The 19323-nt window shown below is 40.5% G+C and overlaps 5 protein-coding genes across 6 annotated transcripts in view; 3 read left to right on the forward strand and 2 right to left on the reverse strand.

Annotated features, from left to right (window-relative positions):
- The first annotated feature begins 93 nt into the window (after positions 1-93).
- Positions 94-1655, forward strand: LOC113473165. Its single transcript, XM_026832900.1, has 3 exons — positions 94-441; positions 543-600; positions 1254-1655. Exons 1-3 carry the CDS (start codon positions 173-175, stop codon positions 1653-1655), a joined length of 729 nt encoding a protein of 242 aa, XP_026688701.1. The 5' UTR covers positions 94-172.
- Positions 1656-1661: 6 nt separating this feature from the next.
- On the forward strand, positions 1662-2211 carry LOC113473169 (N66 matrix protein-like). Its single transcript, XM_026832903.1, has 2 exons — positions 1662-1799; positions 1843-2211. Exons 1-2 carry the CDS (start codon positions 1662-1664, stop codon positions 2209-2211), a joined length of 507 nt encoding a protein of 168 aa, XP_026688704.1.
- A 366-nt stretch (positions 2212-2577) lies between these two features.
- Positions 2578-4197, reverse strand: LOC113473176 (testin-like). Its single transcript, XM_026832905.1, has 3 exons — positions 3992-4197; positions 3624-3720; positions 2578-2823 (listed from the first exon to the last, which is right to left on the reverse strand). Exons 1-3 carry the CDS (start codon positions 4180-4182, stop codon positions 2578-2580), a joined length of 534 nt encoding a protein of 177 aa, XP_026688706.1. The 5' UTR covers positions 4183-4197.
- A 1012-nt stretch (positions 4198-5209) lies between these two features.
- LOC113473177 (testin-like) lies at positions 5210-5819 on the forward strand (the record flags this gene model as incomplete). The annotated part of the gene is made up of 2 exons (XM_026832909.1): positions 5210-5302; positions 5489-5819. Coding segments are annotated over 2 exons (333 nt in total), but the record flags the coding sequence as incomplete, so codon positions are not given.
- Positions 5820-11544: 5725 nt separating this feature from the next.
- The window catches only part of LOC108254285 (testin-like), an 18564-nt gene continuing 10785 nt past the window's right edge, over positions 11545-19323 (reverse strand). The window contains exons 3-4 of one of the 2 annotated variants that reach the window (XM_026832996.1): positions 16843-16895; positions 11545-11687 (exon numbers count right to left, since the gene is read on the reverse strand). In XM_026832996.1, coding sequence (XP_026688797.1) covers positions 11595-11687; positions 16843-16895 — 146 coding nt within the window. In that variant the 3' untranslated portion in view covers positions 11545-11594. The remainder of the gene's footprint in view (positions 11688-16842; positions 16896-19323) is intronic. The other variant, XM_026832992.1, reaches the window with a different exon arrangement.

Consider the following 19323-nt stretch of genomic DNA (forward strand, 5'->3'; position numbering starts at 1 on the left):
CCGCCACTGTTCGCTATTCGATTAAAGAGGAAGAGGAAAGACTTTGCTCGTGGGTAGTTAAATATAACTTTAAGGACAACTTGTGTAGATATTCTAATCTTTTTTCTTTCTCCTCAGCCTATCCGACTATCTGGAGAACCTCAAACAGAACGTCGTAGGTCAGGGCAAAATCATGAAGCTGCCCAACCTGCTCTCCTCGGACGAATCCGCCCCTCTGCCTTCCGCCCCCGGTATGCCCACCTCCTTTTCCGCCGACGCCATCTCTTCCATTTACAACACCGTTCCCAAGCCGTTCAAACTCGGAGACTCTTCAATGGGTGGAGACTTGTCTACCAATCAGGAGCCAGAGTTTCCCCCTCCCCCGCCTGAGCTGCTGGAAGATGGCCAATCACCGGGTAGTTTTTTGAAGACGCCGTCGGCTTTCATTAAGAAGTCGAGAACCCCCTCTCCTACGCATCAGCTGCAGCAGGAGGGGCATTGTCCCGCATCACTACGGGCAGCTTCCTGAAGACGCCGTCGGCTTTCATTAAGAAGTCGAGAACCCCCTCTCCTACGCATCAGCTGCAGCAGGAGGGGCATTGTCCCGCATCACTCAGTCAGGTGAGTTTGGGTCTCTGACTTGCTATGCTATGCAGAAGGACACTTGCCATTTTATTCATTCATCTTAGCTTGGAAAAAAAAAAACACACACACACAAACAACAACAAGACCAACGACAACAACCAAACACACAAACAAGCAATGATCCCCCCCAAATGTTTGATAGAGGGAACTGCAACTGCTAAGGTCTTATCGTCTCGAAATCGAAGAGAGAAGGAAGACAGGATAGGAGAAAGTCAGCTGTTCCGAAGGACACTTGCCATTTTATTCATTCATCTTACCTTGAAAAAAAAACAAAAAAACAAAAAAACAAAAAAACAAAAAAAAAACACACAAACAACAACAACAACACCAACGACAACAACCAAACACACAAACAAGCAATGATCCCCCCCAAATGTTCGATAGAGGGAACTGCAACTGCTAAGGTCTTATCGTCTCGAAATCGAAGAGAGAAGGAAGACAGGATAGGAGAAAGTCAGCTGTTCCGAGAACCAACCATCGATTCGCTCCCGGGACGGATAAGGGCGCGAATCGATCCCGCGGCCTAGCACTTGCGAGCCAGACACGCTAACTAGGCTGGCTTTTCGAAACAAGGTAGTATCTACAAATTCTGTCTAACTCTTGGATTTTCCGTGTCCATTTTGCAACAGGGTACCGCCGCTCCAGTCAAGGAATCTGAGGTTGAACAAGATGACAATAAGAACGTCAAAGTAGGCGACTTCATCAAGAGTCTCAACAGTAAACTCAACAACCAGCAGGGAACTGCCCCCAACAAGCTGGGCAATATCAACAGCGGAGTGACTAGTAATGCTAATCTGGGATATGGTAGCAGCCAAGGCAATACGATTGGCAATCAAGGACACTTTCCCAGCCAAGGACATCCTACCCAAGGACTTCCGGCCAGCCAGGGCGATAACGCCTTTGGCAATGCAAACAGCTTCAAACATCCGAACAACCAGAGTAATTCGAACAGCTATGGATCTCCAAATGGTCAAACCAATAGCTACAGGGAACTGCCCCCAACAAGCTGGGCAATATCAACAGCGAAGTGACTAGTAATGCTAATCTGGGACATGGTAGCAGCCAAGGCAATACGATTGGCAATCAAGGACACGCTGCCAGCCAAGGACTTCCGGCCAGCCAGGGCAATAATGCCTTTGGCAATGCAAACAGCTTCAAACATCCGAACAACCAGAGTAATTCGAACAGCTATGGATCTCCAAATGGTCAAACCAATAGCTTATCAAGAGTCTCAACAGTAAACTCAACAACCAACAGGGAACTGCCCCGAGCAACAAGCTGGGCAATATCAACAGCGGAGTGACTAGTAATGCTAATCTGGGATATGGTAGCAGCCAAGGCAATACGATTGGCAATCAAGGACATCCTACCCAAGGACTTCCGGCCAGCCAGGGCAATAACGCCTTTGGCAATGCAAACAGCTTCAAACATCCAAATAACCAGAGTAATTCGAACAGCTATGGATCTCCAAATGGTCAAACCAATAGCTATGGTGGTCCAAATAATAACGCTAACAATGGGAACAGAACCCGGAACCTTCGGCGTGCACGCCCACTAGGCCACGGAGGTTCAGATTGGTATTATTAATGAGATGCCATTAGTTCAAGTTCCACAAACACAGTGGCAACTAAGTTGAAGACGTTAAAGTTCCATCCCCCCCATATCATCATTTCCTACTGTTTCTTGTCCACCCTGAAAGCTTACATCTCTTTATTGTACGTTATGATAGTGTGTAGTGGAGATGATGTTTTTGTTTGATGATTTATATGTTCAAAAAAAAAAGATTAGATATCTAAGAAAAGATAAAAATGGAAAAATTTTAATCGTATAGGAAACATGTATGTAAATGAATATGTATTAGTTGTATTAGAATAATAGGTACCTATTATTGTGTTATTATCTGCATAAATAGTATTTATTATTATTTTTTTATATTAGGTATTACCTTATCACTTAATATTCATTTCTTACCTTATCACACTCATAGCAACAGAAATGTTTCACATGGAACGTCTTATTCTCGGCCAGGGTGTACTCGTTAACGAAAATCAGCTCATCACACGCATGACACCTTGGTATGTCCAACATAGTGGCATAGTCCCGCAGACAGTACACGTTACCCTTGTAGTGGAAGTACATCAAATCCACAAGCAGCTCGTCACAAGTGGAGCAGACGAAACATTGTGGATGCCACAGGACCTGGAATAATAAATTTAGTGAATAGAGTCACTCCTAATCTCAGCCTTAGCTTTGTACAACAGACACTCCTGCCATTTAGATTTAGCTACCTTGTATCCAAGTTTCAAGGAACAATGGTAATTAATAATCTATATAAATAAAATTGTAGATTTGTCTGTACATTGCTTAGAATCGTGAAATTTTTAGTTATTCTTACTCCTTATGCATCCACGATTCCAAAAATCACATTAAAAAAATTCTGTCTGTATGTATGTCTGTCTGTTACGCTAAATAGACCTTTGGTTGTCCTCTTTTCACGAGAAAACGGCTCGACCGATTTTGATGAAATTTTTTGTGGTTGGTAAGAAGAGTACTCGGGGTGACAATACATAGGCTACTTAAAATTGTCACATTCCATCCTGATTCAAAATGGCGGCGGTTCAAAGTTATGCCTATTATGCTGCAATAGACCCGTATACATAGGCTACTTAAAATTGTCACATTCCATCCTGAAATGGTGACGGTTCAAAGTTATGCCTATTATGCTGCACTAGTTAGTATTAAACATCCAATAAAATAAATTAAGACCAACCACGTATACCTGCAGAAATGTATTTCTGCACACCATCGAGTCAAAACATAGACTTCACTTCGTTCGATCAATTATCTATTTCAGATTGTACAACAGGAGAAAAATCTTTCAGTTAAACTTGATGTGACCATTCATAATGGGATCTCAGTTCTCAGGTACCATACGAGTAAGCTTTGTACAAAACAAAACAGTAAAAACTTGAACCTTCCTCCGCTTGTTCAACATTTACCTGATCGCCAAGTTTTTCCGTATACACAGCCAAATCCCCGGACCGAACTTCCTGACCGCACTGCTTGCAAGTCTTGCCGCTACGGGGCTGCGTCAATTTATTACCGCACGGGCCATGCGTTACTCCATTGCGTGACCATTCATAATGGTATCTGAAGGCTAAAGAAATTGAGAAGTCACAGTGATCTCAGTTCTCAGGTACCATACGAGTAAGCTTTGTACAAAACAAAATAGTAAAAACTTGAATCTTCCTCCGCTTGTTTAACATTTACCTGATCGCCAAGTTTTTCCGTATACACAGCCAAATCCCCGGAGCGAACTTCCTGACCGCACTGCTTGCAAGTCTTGCCGCTACGGGGCTGCGTCAATTTATTACCGCACGGGCCATGCGTTACTCCATTGCCGGACCCATGCGTCAGTCCGTTGACGCTTCCGTTGATGTTCTGACGTCCTCCGTTGACGCTAGCCCGAGACAGATCGTCGACCAGGTCATCTAGGTTTGTCACGCGGACGGTGGCGCTCGTGGGGGCTCCATTGGGATGACCTATGAATAGAAACATAGATTGGATAAAGATTCATGAATTCATGTTACTTTAGCCAACACCTGAGAGTAGCCTGACGCGTTTCGTTCTTATTGGAACTCATCAGTTAGACATAGCTCTCAGGTGCTGGCCAAGCTTTTGGAAGTTTTATTTATACTTCAGAGATTGAAAGTGTGAGAAAATAGAGAACCTGTGAGCGCATTACTACTAGCAGATTGGCCCACCTCTGTGGCTGAGTGGTCAGCACTGACTCTCAACCTGGAGGTGGGAAACAAACAAGGACAGAAACAAAAGGCAGAAAAGAGGAAGACATAGGTACAGGTAGATGTGAAAAAGGAGGTGAAGAGGAAGAGAAGGAAGACGTAGGGATGGGAAAAGAGGTGAAGAGGAAGAGAAGGAGGAGGCAGAAGAAAAACGTGACCCCGGACAATGATGATTTCTAGCTGGAATCCAGTACATAATATTTAAATATTGAACTTTAAAAAAATCTATTTTTTCACTTATTTATATTGAGATGATTTGTGTTTATGTATGTTTATAAATAAATGGTTATATATTAAAAAAAAGCAAGGACAGAAACAAAAGGCAGAAAAGAGGAAGACATAGGTACAGGTAGGTGTGAAGAAGGAGGTGGTAGGAAGAGAAGGAAGATGTAGGGATGGGAAAAGAGGTGAAGAGGAAGAGAAGGAGGAGGCAGAAGAAAAACGTGGCCCCGCAAAAGGCAGAAAAGAGGAAGATATAGGTACAGGTAGGTGTGAAAAATGAGGTGGTAGGAAGAGAAGGAAGATGTAGGGATGGGAAAAGAGGTGAAGAGGAAGAGAAGGAGGAGGCAGAAGAAAAACGTGGCCCCGGACAATAATGATTTCTAGCTGGAATCCAGTACATAATATTTCAATATTGAACTTTTTTACTTTTTTTTTAACTGAGTTCCATTGATATTTAAGTAAATTGGTGCAATGCATGTCCTACCTTAGCGAAAGGGGTGCAAAAGCCAGTGTATTCGTGCCGCTAGTCCCATCTACAATAACTTCCTATGTATCTTTAAAATGAATATTTACGACTCTTCCAGGAGCTGTGCAATCAGTCGTACATCCCGGTGACCGAGTCCCGGCCCGGCCAGGACAGTCCCGGCTCTCACCCGTACTGTCTGGACTGCTACTCCAAAGGGGTGCAAAAGCCAGTGTATTCGTGACGCTGGTCCCATCTACAATAACTTCCTATGTATCTTTAAAATGAATATTTACGACTCTTCCAGGAGCTTTGCAATCAGTCGTACATCCCGGTGACCGAGTCCCGGCCCGGCCAGGACAGTCCCGGCTCTCACCCGTACTGTCTGGACTGCTACTACCGGAACTTTTCCAAGAAGTGTGCCGCGTGCCGGGAAGTAATCGACGTCCAAGATAAGTGTATTCAGTTTAACAACGAGTTCTATTGGCACATCAAGGCGACGTGCTTTGCCTGTACCCAGTGTCGGAAGTATTTGAATAATGAGAAATTTATTATGCAATTCGAGAAGCCGTTCTGCTCGCGACAATGTGTGCTTGACTTTAGTGACACCCAGTGATTGGGTTGTTATTGTTGTAGCGGCTTTAGCTTTTTCCGAATGGCAATAGCAGAATAAAGAAAAGGTATCTTTTTGTATCTGCTATACACCGGGGTTAAGGCGACGTGCTTTGCCTGTACCCAGTGTCGGAAGTATTTGAACAATGAGAAGTTTATTATGCAATTCGAGAAGCCGTTCTGCTCGCGACAATGTGTGCTTGACTTTAGTGACACCCAGTGATTGGGTTATTGTTGTAGCGGCTTTAGCTTTTTCCGAATGGCAATAGCAGAATAAAGAAAAGGTATCTTTTTGTATCTGCTATACACCGGGGTGATGGTCTCAAGCACTAGCCATGTTAAATTGGCTGGCTCGTGCTGAACCGCAGTCAACCATCGCATCGTGAAGACTTGTGCTTGGTCTTTAAAAGCAGAGAGAACCCTTTGAAGAACTGCCAGTGATTGAGTTCAATGAACTTTGTTTCTTTTCCTGAAGGGATTAGGTTCGTTCTCGGAACGGCTGGCTTTCTCCTATCCTGTCTTCCTGCTCTCTTCTATTTCGGGACGGTAACACCTTAGCAGTTTTAGCAATTACAGTTCCCTCTATCAAACCTCTTCAGAAAAAAAAACAGTTTCTTTTCTTTTATCAAGAACTTTGATAGGGGGATTCGTAGGAACGTATAAGCTTAACCCATCCTTTAGGACTGTTTGCCCCTACACCTAAGCCTCAGTGTGGGCTTTTGTGTATGAGAACTTGATAGAGGGAACTGTAACTGCTGAGGTCTTATCGTCCCGATATCGAAGAGAGGACAGGAGAGAAGAAAGCCAGCCGTTCCAAGAACGAACATTATCCGTTCAGGTTAAAATCCGCCCCGGACGGGAATCAAACCCGCGGCCTAGCATTTACAGGGCAGACGACCAACCAAGCTAACTAGGCTGGCAGAGTTTCAACTCGGTTTTCAAGAGGTATATATATTTTATATTCTAAAAAGTTCAACTTTTTCTACTCTTTTGCCTTCTTCCACCGTGAATCAATGTTCCATATTTATCGAATTTATTTTACCTATTTATATGTATATTTTTTAGCGATTTTTTGGACTTGTCATTTTTTATGTAACCCGTAATTTAGAAATTAAGGAGCTTTGAAGGTTGAATTCATGATCCTTATCTTTTAGGCCCTAATTTTGGAAGTTTTTGCAACCATAATTAGCGTCAAATAACGATAAAGAGTTCAATTAACGGGACGCTATTTTTGGCTACAAAAACTCGCTTATGTATCTAGCGAATTTCAATCAAAAATATTTTGCCATATATTTTTATTACAGGGTTATTTTTACGAAATTATTTTGATAAATTTAATTTTGCCATTATTTAGTTAAGTGTTGAAACAAGTTTTTGCAACCATAATTAGCGTCAAATAACGATAAAGAGTTCAATTAACGGGACGCTATTTTCGGCTACAAAAACTCGCTTATGTATCTAGCGAATTTCAATCAAAATTTTTTTGCCATATATTTTTATTACAGGGTTATTTTTACGAAATTATTTTGATAAATTTAATTTTGCCATTATTTAGTTAAGTGTTGAAACGATTTGCTGTGAGTATTCTTGCTTGTTTTATTATATTGTGAGGGCTGCTTTCCTGAAAGCAACTTTAGAATTTTTGTATTTTATGTAATATTTCGTGCAGAAATTATTAACAATTTTCGATGCGCCTTATTTTTTATTTATTTTATCATTGTATACGAACTTTTTAAAACAGGGTGTTTTTTTACCAGGGATAATGATAGTGTCTAATGTCATATGCCTTTGAGACTTTTTTTAATATCCAATTAAATCATTTCCATATGCTGACATTCCATTTTTTCGCTGCAAAATTAGTAGGGAAAATAAAATATAGGTAAATCATTTAATTGTACAGTGTCAGCATTACCAGTGTAAACTCTGCTTTACCACAAAGAATTTGAGATTTGATAGTTTCCAATACTCACCACTTGATCTCATCAGCAGTAAGGTTATGACATAGGTTGGCGTTCAAGTCGTGCAGAGGTACTTGTTTTTCTAGTTGTTGTCTACGATATAAGGCGCCATCACTGCCACTAATGGGGAGTTTGCCTGCTGGTAACTGTTGCATGTATTCAGCCGCCTATTCTAATACTCACCACTTGATCTCATCAGCAGTAAGGTTATGACATAGGTTGGCGTTCAAGTCGTGCAGAGGTACTTGTTTTTCTAGTTGTTCTCACCACTTGATCTCATCAGCAGTAAGGTTATGACATAGGTTGGCGTTCAAATCGTGCAGAGGTACTTGTTTCTCTAGTTGTTGTCTACGATATAAGGCGCCATCACTGCCACTAATGGGGAGTTTGCCTGCTGGTAACTGTTGCATGTATTCAGCCGCCTGGGGGAAGAAGAATATGGAACTTTATTAAATGAAATATTAGTCAAGTTGAAAATACTAACTTCCGAGCTAACTAGGTCGGCATCTTTTTCCCCCAAGTTTTTACAGACGAAACTTTAACAATCAGAGTCCTTGTCCCTTTAGGCAGTGGGTTTGGGTTTTGCCCTTTGAGTTAGTGGATTTTAACTAGCCAATTAGCCCTTCCAGACAGTGGGTTTTAACTAAATTTATGCTTTGAATTAGTGGGCTTAAATTCACCAATTAGCCCCTTTTGAGGTAATAATAGTGCTTCAGAAACATAGATTGGATAGATTCATGTTACTTTATCCAACACCTGAAAGCAGCCTGACGCGTTTCGTTCTTATTGGAACTCATCAGTTAGACATAGCTCTCAGGTGCTGGCTGAGATTTTGAAGTTTTATTTATACTTCAGAGATTGAAAGTTTGAGGAAATAGAGAACCTGTGAGCGCATTACTACTAGCAGATTGGCCCACCTCTGTGGCTGAGTGGTCAGCACTGACTCTCAACCTGGAGGTGCTGGGTTCGAATCTCGACCAGGGCGGAAATAACGAGACTTTTCCGTTCTTGGATAGGCATGGATGTAAAAGAATGTGCTTTGAAGTAATGCGAAAAAATATTTGAAACATTCGATTGCAAATATTTCAACGGGTTACTTTCGTGTTGACCCACCACCTAAATGGAAAGTATTGTGTCTCTTATCGTCCATCTGATGAGGGACATACTACGGGATGGGCATGCTACGACACAGACCACATGCGTCTAATGTAGCAGTTGTTTCATTGTTACGAAAGTTAGGTGGTAGAGAACGGCTTCCGGGTTAACCTCGCCTAGTGGTTATATTCCGCTCAAGAGTCCATTATTATTTTATCTTCTCTATGTTTTAAAATAAATATTATACCTAGGTGATGACTGATGACGTAATTAGGTATAGCAAAAACCACACTAATGCTTTCCCTGTAGACTTATCATTGTCACCAAAGTAGACTTCGAAAAATTCTTGGAACCTGTTATCTCAAATGCCTCACGTCTGTTTTATACCGTCAATCAATTTATCAATGTAATTAAAGTAATTATTATCGATTAATCAAACACTCATTAGGAGTACCGAGAAGTTTGCAATGGTTTTGTTTGATAAGGGTTTCAGGTCACAGTAACCCAGCCTAGTTAGCGAGGAGGGTAGCTCGTCTGACTGAATTTTTATAAATGGTATACCCATCCGTATAAGCAGAGCTTGTGCCACGGGTGGGAAAATAATGTTAATAATGTTTAATTGTGTTAATAATGTTAATATTCTACAACACAGACCACATGCGTCTAATGTATCAGTTGACGATGTTAGGTTCTTCCGGGTTAACTGCTCCAGTAAAATTTGAAGAGAGGTTCAGTTTTTTCTCGAAGTGGTTTGATAGATTTTGAACTGGAAGAACGGAGGTCTCTCTCATCGTCCCGAAATCGAAGACAGAAGGACAGGATAGGAGAAAGCCAGCCGTTTTGAGAACCTTTTATCTGTTTAGGGAAAATTTCGCCCCCAGGGCGGGAATCGAATCCGCTATCTAGCGCTTACAAGGCGAAATAATAACCCCATAAATCGCACATTTATGTTTGGTAGGGTTCGTTTTGTACAACCTGTATAAATACAGGTTCTCCATGATCTTTTGAAGTTTTGACCCATGACCCCCCTTGATCACATATAGCATCTATGTAGGTAATGTATGCACTTATTATTATGTTTTGATAGTAATATTATTAGAGATGATATCATACTGAGAAGAAATACGTCATCATGGGCAGATAGGCACAATAGTTAATTCCCATTTACAAACGGAAGAGGAAGAAGCGTTTTATTTTCCTCGGTGGCGTGGCGTACTGGTCAAGACGCTCGCCTGGTAAACAGGAGGGCGTGAGTTCAATCCCAGCCGACAAACCCCATAAATTAATTGACAAATTGACCACATAATAATAGAGCTCTAAGGGTTAGGTGGTAGAGAACGCCTCCGGGGTTATCCTCGCCTAGTGGTTATATTCCGCTCAAGAGTCCATTATTATTTTATCTTCTCTATAATGTTTTAAAATAAATATTATACCTAGGTGATGACTGATGACGTAATTAGGTATAGCAAAAACCACACTAATGCTTTCCCTGTAGACTTAATTATAGCAAATACCACTAGTATTTTTGCTGTAGACTTATCAGCTTATCATCAAAGTAAACTTCGAAAAATTCTTGGAACCTGTTATCTCACGTCTGTTTTATACCATCAATCAAATTATCAATGTAATTGAAGTAATTATTATTATCGATTAATCAAATACTCATTAGAAGTACCGAGAAGTTTGCAATGGTTTTGTTTGATAAGGGTTTCAGGTTACAGTTCCCCACCCTAGTTAGCGAGGAGGGTAGCTCGTCTGCCGGTTTGCTTCCCGCCCGGGGCGGACTTTACCCTAAACAGATAAGGTTCGTTCTCGGAACGGCTGGCTTTCTCCTATCCTGTCCTTCTTCTGTTTTATACCGTCAATCAATTTATCAATGTAATTAAAGTAATTATTATCGATTAATCAAACACTCATGAGAAGTACCGAGAAGTTTGCAATGGTTTTGTTTGATAAGGGTTTCAGGTCACAGTAACCCAGCCTAGTTAGCGAGGAGGGTAGCTCGTCTGCCGGTTTCCGGTTTGCTTCCCGCCCGGGGCGGAATTTACCCTAAACAGATAAGGTTCGTTCTCGGAACGGCTGGCTTTCTCCTATCCTGTCCTTCTTCTCTCTTCGCTATCGGGACGATAAGACCTCAGTTATTAGAGTGTTGGATTTCAACAATATTTATTCAGTCATTAGAACTCCCGTTAAGCCAGTTAAGTTCCATTTAATTTGTATTGGCCTAACAGGGCTGTTTGAGGGTGGAAAGAAGGTTGGTGAAATCCACCAAATTTAAAAAGTAAAAAAAAAAAAAAATCTCGTTTAGAATAATTGCAGGTTAAAGGGATAAGAAATATATATATTTTTTTTTCAGTTCCCTCTATCAAAACTCTTTTTTACTTTCTATTATTATATCTAGATTTACTGAAATACTGGATATTTTAGGGTCCGACAGTACTTACCTCCAGAAGTGAAGGTCTAGTCCAGGACAGTTGTCTTTGCATTGTAGACACGGAGAGCCAGCGCCCAGATCGTGTGCCAATTTGTGACCCTGAAATTCAACAAACACAACATTGTAACTGTATGCTACAACACAGACCACATGAGTCTAATGTAGCACTTGTTTCATTGATATGAAATAAAAACGGCAGTAAAATAGTAAAAAAAAAGCAACTCCAATTTATGGTTCGGTATCCATCCGGTCCCCCTCCAAACCTCCTCCAAAATATAAACGGTAAGAAATAATGTCAGTTCCCTCTATCAAAACTCTTTTTTACTTTCTATTATTATATCTAGATTTACTGAAATACTGGATATTTTAGGGTCCGACAGTACTTACCTCCAGAAGTGAAGGTCTAGTCCAGGACAGTTGTCTTTGCATTGTAGACACGGAGAGCCAGCGCCCAGATCGTGTGCCAATTTGTGACCCTGAAATTCAACAAACACAACATTGTAACTGTATGCTACAACACAGACCACATGAGTCTAATGTAGCACTTGTTTCATTGATATGAAATAAAAACGGCAGTAAAATAGTAAAAAAAAAAGCAACTCCAATTTATGGTTCGGTATCCATCCGGTCCCCCTCCAAACCTCCTCCAAAATATAAACGGTAAGAAATAATGTCTAAGAAAAAAAAGCAACTCAAATTTATGGTTCGGTATCCATCCGGTCCCTCTCCAAACCTCCTCCAAAATTTAAACGGTAACAAATAATGTTCATACATAGGATGTCTAATATAAACCTTAACAAATAATCAACACCAATATTTTCCTAATGTAAGTATGTAGGTACTCACAGGATAAGTACATAAAATACATAAAAAGAAATAATGTTCATACATAGGAGGTCTAATATAAACCTAACAAATAAGCAACACCAATATTTTCCTAATGTAAGTATGTAGGTATTGTAGGTACTCTCAGGATAAGTACATAAAAAACCGAAGCCAGTGGAGACAGCACGTTGAATGTTGAATGATGTACACACCTGCCTCGGTGGTGTAGTGGTCAAGGCGCTCGCCTGGTAAACAGGAGGGCGTGGGTTCAATCCCAGCCGAGGTATGGAATTTTATCCTCATATAATTTGAGAATTTGACCACAATAATAGTAGTAGCCTACTGCTGGAGTAAAGGGACTTTTCAGTCCTATGCGAGCAGTATAAATAAGCACTACTACTATTACGAGTATACCACTGAGGTTGGCTAAGAAAGGTGGTATAAATAAGCACTATTAATATTATACATCAATTCCCAAAAGATCACTAAAGTCAAGCAACATTGCGCGTGGTTAGAATCTGGATGGGTGAACATCTGTGCAATCGCTTGCTGCTGGCTTTTCCCAGCCCCACTCAGGCTGGCTGAGGTTAATAATTTACCCTCCATTCGGGGACAAGCTACCCGCCTACTCACATCAACCTAACCCAGCCTGAGTGGGGTAGGGAAAACCCAGCAGCATGCGATTGTCCAGATGGTCACCCTTCCGGATACTAACCACGCTCAACGTTGCTTAACTTCAATGATCCATTGGGAAATGGAGCATTCAACAATAGATCACTAAAGTTAAACAACGTTGCACGTGGTTAGTATCCGGACCACCCGGATGGGTGAACATGAACATCTGTGCAATCGCTTACTGCTGGCTTTTTCGGCCCACTCAGGCTAGTTGAGGTTAATGTGAGTATGAGTAGGCAAGTAGCTTGTCATCAAATGGAGGGTAAATTCACCTCACCCAGCCTGAGTTTGATCGGAAAAACCCAGCAGCACGCCAGACGGTCACCAATCGTCCCGATACCTATTCGGATACTAACCACGCTCAACGTTGCTTAACTTCAATGATCCATTGGGAAATGGTGCATTCAACGTGCCATCACCTCAGGCTCCCTATCAATGTGGTTCAATGGAGATAGGCTTGTCAAGGTTACAGAACCTAGTGCGATAACGATATACGAATATGCTTATCACAACATATATCTACTTCTTCTATTCCAGTGGTTCTCAAACTGTGCTCCGCGGAGAGTTTTCAGGTGCTCCGAGAAGAGCTTCCAGGTACTCCGCATAGTTTCATTTTTCTTACCGCATTTAAAATAAATTCCAACATTTTTTAAATTTTATTATAACATCAGCATTCAACGTGCCATCACCTCAGGCTCCCTATAAATGTGGTTCAATGGAGATAGGCTTGTCAAGGTTACAGAACCTAGTGCGATAACGATACGAATATGCTTATCACAACATATATCTACTTCTTCTATTCTATTTAGCGTAGATAGTTAAATAGATACCTACTATCAAGGCACAAACTTGAATATGAAGATAATAAATTGACATCCAGAGATTTTAATGGAAGGAACGTAACAACGGAGGTCTCATGGTCCCGAAATCGAAGAGGACAGGATAGGAGAAAGCCAGCCGTTCCGAGAACTACATCTGTTTAGGATAAAGTACGCCCCGGCCGGGAATCCGCGACCTAGGACAGGAGAGGAAAGACCTAGCCGTTCCGGGAACCTTATGTCTATTAAAAAGTTCGCCTGAGGCGGAATCGAACTCGTGACAAAGCGCTTACAAAGAGGTTCCGGGTTCGGTTGCCGGCGGAGTTCACGTCTTTTCGGCTCTGTGAAGAATATACCTCGTTCACATTTAAAACTGCCAGCATAGGACTCGAAACTCTCTTTCCTCTCACAGTCTAAACAAGGTCTCATTCATAGGGAGAGATCACAAGTTAATTGGAACATGTGTAAAAAAAAAAAAAACATCTTCCATAGAAGGTCAAAAATAACTCTGGTCTCATTCATATTGTTGAGTGGTAATGTACTTGTATACCTATGTAGTCGATTGTCTGATGACAAGCTACGTAGTTCCCTATGAGTCACCATATGGTGCCTCATACAGTCATACATACATGAGGCTCTGTTATGGTGAGGTACTTAATTAAAACCTGATTAGTAATATTTATATGTACCTCATGACCCAGAATAAGTCTTGAATCCTTTACTCATTCAGCCTAATTAGCTTGGAACATAGCACAACTGCGTTTTAAGCACCAAGTCATGGGTTTGATACCCACCTGGGGCAGACTATTGATGACGTTTGTTCTCAGAACAGCTGGCTTTCTCCTATCCTGTCCTTCTCTCTCTTCAATTTCATAATTCCTAACAATAAGACCAGAGTAAATATGTACAGTTCTCTCTATCAAAAGGAACTCTCATGACCCAGAATAAGTCTTGAATCCTTTACTCATCCAGCCTAATTAGCTTGGAATATAGCACAACTGCGTTTTAAGCACCAAGTCATGGGTTCGATACCCACCTGGGGCAGACTATTGAAAAGAGATGAGGTTTGTTCTCGGAACAGCTGGCTTTCTCCTATCCTGTCCTTCTCTCTCTTCAATTTCATAATTCCTTACAATAAGACCAGAGTAAATATGTACAGTTCTCTCTATCAAAAGGAACTAAAGAAAAAAAAAACTACTTAGGTAGGTACTTATCAATTAGAACTTAATAGAGTTTATAAATTGGCACCGTCAGGTATTCAGGCCTTTTTTGGTCAAACTCAAAACCCAGTACACAAGGTAGGTTTTATACTATCATCATTCCTTGTATTGGATCTTTGACTAAGGAGGAGGTACCTTATATGGTATTGTTTTGAATGGATTCTGCTCTAGGACACTGCCTGCAAGGACATAGCTGATATAATTTTATTGTCCTTATAGAGACTAGAGACTCCATCATCATTATCATCTTACTTTGGACCAGCCGTTCTGAGAACGAACCTTATCTGTTTAGGATAAAGTTCCCCCAGGGCGGGACTGGAACCCGCAACCTAGCGCTTACAAGTCAGACGCGCTACCCTCCAAGCTAATTAGGCTGACAAGCTCCGATTGTGGCCTTGGCTATAAGAAATTGGCGGCGTGATTATAATAATAACCCCATAAATCGCTCTTTTATGTTTGGTAGGGTTCGTTTTGTACAACCTGTATAAATACAGGTTCTCCATGATCTTTTGAAGTTTTGACCCATGACCTCTGGATCACATCTAGCATCTAGGTAATGTACCTATGTACCTATTTATCATACCAATGTATGTTTTGATAGTAATATTATTAGAGATGATATCATACTGAGAGGAAATACGAAAAACGTCATCATGGGCAGATAGGCATAATAGTTAAGTTAATAATTTCCCATTAAGAAGTGTTTTATTTTCCTCGGTGGCGTGGCGTACTGGCCAAGACGCTCGCCTGGTAAACAGGAGGGCGTGAGTTCAATCCCAGCCGAGGCATTGATAATTTGACCACATAATAATGGAGCTCGAAGGGTTAGGTGGTAGAGAACGCCTCCGGAGTTAACCTCGCCTAGTGGTTATATTCCGCTCAAGAGTCCATTCTACTTAAGTAGGTAGGTACTTATCAATTAGAACTTAATAGAGTTTATAAATTGGCACCATCAGGTATTCAGGCCTTTTTTGGTCAAACTCAAAACCCAGTACACAAGGTAGGTTTTATACTATCATCATTCCTTGTATTGGATCTTTGACTAAGGAGGAGGTACCTTATATGGTATTGTTTTGAATGGATTCTGCTCTAGGACACTGCCTGCAAGGACATAGCTGATATAATTTTATTGTCCTTATAGAGACTAGAGACTCCATCATCATTATCATCTTACTTTGGTATGTTTATCTTACCAAGTTATCACCCCTTGTAGGTTGGCAACATATTACCTAGGTACCTAAGACATATATATTACCTAACTAGGTATTGTCATAGAACTAATAATATATGTAGTTACCTACAGTTCTAATCAGAAGTATTTCAAAAATTATCCTAGGTACATTCTAAAAATAATATTAAGTAGTTTTAGGACTTTATTAATCTATTTATTATTTTTAAACTAATATTATTTTTAGAATGTACCTAGGATAATATTAGTTCTAGGACTTTATTAATCTATTTATTTTTTATTTTATTTACCTAGGTATGTGAGGAGCCTTTATTTTTGGAAACAATTCATTTTAACCAGACTTTCAGTTGTCCTCACAAGGCTGAGTGCACCCCAAAATAGCCAGCAGTAAGCAGTACATAATATCCCAGATTATCACCTACCCTAATTATTATGGAACAGAAGAAAACAAATAGCTTTTACTCTTCACAGTTGCAAATAGCTTTTACTCTTCACAGCTGTGAGGAGTAAAAGCTATTTGTGTTCTTCTTTTCAAGATGAATCTTCACAAAGTCCCGTCAGAATCTATCAATATATTATGGAACAAACAAAAGGTCCTATCAGGTTCTGCATGTTCTCAGAGATTAGCAAACACTTGAATCTACATTTATCTTGGAGAACACTGTACCTACGCACTACTCATATGTTAAGGATGAATCTGCAGGGCTATTAAGAGTCCAACTGGCCCCTGCATCTAACTCCAACAAAGGGTCCCTCCTTTTTACCAACAAGAATACTAAGTACCTACTTACCTTTTTTTTACTGCTAGTTCTGGGAGCCCCTTGAGGAGCCTAGGCCCAGGGCAAATGGGACTAAATAAACCCCTTTTTAATCTAAAATTTCAATGCTTGGATTTTATATTTACCTTTTGATTTTTACTCTCCAATATTTCCATCCATTTCTGGGTCTTGATTTGATTTCCCTTTTGTCTAACCGGATATGTAATGTGTTCATAATGTCTTGTTCTTTTCACTGTTTTTACAGAGGAGTGGTTTTTATGAGTACGATTTTCCCCCGCTTCCTACGGGTGTGTTGGTGTTTACGAGCTTGTGTGATTCTAGGCGATGGTTTTAATGTTTCCTCATTCTTTCTCGTGGAAAATGGGCTTTTCTTTTTCCTGATGTAGAGTCTTGTCTAAGCGGATATGTAATGTGTTCATAATGTCTTGTTCTTTTCACTGTTTTTATAGAGGAGTGTGTTTTATTCAAAAGGAAATACAGAAAAGTCTACGATATAAGAAAGTCTGCGAGTAAGAATACTGATGAACTACAAACAAATTGATCCATCCTGATTATAATAATCGCCTGGTAATCGCCTGGTAATCAGGAGGGCGTGGGTTCGATCCCAGCCGAGGTATGGAATTTTATCCTCATTTATTTGAGAATTTGATCACATAATCTTGTCTAAGCGGATATGTAATGTGTTCATAATGTCTTGTTCTTTTCACTGTTTTTATAGAGGAGTGTGTTTTATTCAAAAGGAAATACAGAAAAGTCTACGATATGAGAAAGTCTGCGAGTAAGAATACTGATGAACTACAAACAAATTGATCCATCCTGATTATAATAACCATGCACAAAAGTTTAGGAACTTCCATAATATTGCCTTAAAAACTCTAAATTTTGGCGGTACCTCCGAGCGCCACAAAGAGAGAGAGAAGAGCTAGAGAGAGAGAGAGAGAGATAGAGAGAGAACGAATAAGAAAAAGAAGCATACATGTCGGTTTGAAGACATGTCAAAGCCATCAGTCATTCAAAGTTGAAGATGTTTTTTGAGCTCTCAAAGCTCATCAAGGAGAAAAAGAAGAAGAAGAAGAAGAAGAAGAAGAAGAAGAAGAAGAAGAAGAAGAAGAAGAAGAAGAAGAAGAATGTTTTTTGAACTCTCAAAGCTCATCAAGGAGAAAAAGAAGAAGAAGAAGAAGAAGAAGACCAAGAAGAAGAGCAAGAGGAGGAGGAGGAAGAATTATACGAAAACAAATATGTTGAAGATGAAACAATTAAAACCAGAAAAGATATGGGAACAGTCATTAAAACCAACAACAGTCAACTCTTTTTTTTTTTCAGTCAAGAGAATTAACCCAGCTACGGTCGTGGCAACTTTGGGTCCAAGATTGTTAACCCAATTTGTGCTATGGGTACTTGAAATCTTATCAAGCTGGAATTTGGCGATTTGAGACAAACAAAAGGGACCCCTAAAGTACTTCTAAAGCTGTGTCCAAACATAGTCGTCGATCGACGATCGACGAGGTGATTCTATGTTGTCGAGCCAGTTGACATCGATCGATGGCTGTCTACTATCTTTACACACAGCTTAAATCGCCTTTTGAAAATCATCTACAAGAGAGTGAGTACTGGTTACTATTATTTTGAGGTTAGGGTTTCGTTCGGACTCAAGGTGATAGTAATGTACCATCATCTGAAGAATATTGGTTTACAAGAAGCTCGTCCAATCAGGAAAGGGTTAAAAAAAGAGACGTCCAATAAGCTCATACTCATCATCATCTGTCTCCTCTTGAACAAATAATACATTACCATCACCTTGAGACGCAACCCTAATTTCTATTCCAGTGGTTCTCAAACTGTGCTCCGCGGAGAGTTTTCAGGTGCTCCGCGAAGAGCTTCCAGGTACTCCGCATAGTTTCATTTTTCTTACCGCATTTAAAATAAATTCCAACATTTTTTAAATTTTATTATAACATCAAGTGTGTTTTCTATTATTTTTTTTCTCTATTTTTAAAAATTCCTAAAGGGTTGGGGGGCGGGGTGCTCCGTAGAGTTTACAGCAGTTGCTTGGTGCTCCGCGGCCAAAAAAAGTTTGAGAACCACTGTTCTATTCTATTTAGCGTAGATAGTTTAATAGATACCTACTATCAAGGCACAAACTATGAATATGAAGATAATAAATTGACATCCAGAGATTTTAATGGAAGGAACTGAAACAACGGAGGTCTCATGGTCCCGAAATCGAAGAGAAGGTCAGTATAGGAGAAAGCCAGCCGTTCCGAGAACTACATCTGTTTAGGATAAAGTTCGCCCCGGCCGGGGATCCGCGACCTAGGACAGGAGAGGAAAGACCCAGCTGTTCCGAGAACCTTGTTTATGAAAAAGTTCGCCTGAGGCGGAATAGAACTCGTGACGAAGCGCTTACAAAGAGGTTCCGGGTTCGGTTGCCGGCGGAGTTCACGTCTTTTCGGCTCTGTGAAGAATATACCTCGTTCACATTTAAAACTGCCAGCATAGGACTCAAAACTCTCTTTCCTCTCACAGTCTAAACAAGGTCTCATTCATAGGGAGAGATCACAAGTTAATTGGAACATGTGTAAAAAAAAAAAAACATCTTCCATAGA

Source organism: Diaphorina citri, unplaced genomic scaffold, assembly GCF_000475195.1.
Source record: "Diaphorina citri unplaced genomic scaffold, Diaci psyllid genome assembly version 1.1 scaffold83, whole genome shotgun sequence".
In the NCBI taxonomy this organism is placed as follows: domain Eukaryota; kingdom Metazoa; phylum Arthropoda; class Insecta; order Hemiptera; family Psyllidae; genus Diaphorina; species Diaphorina citri.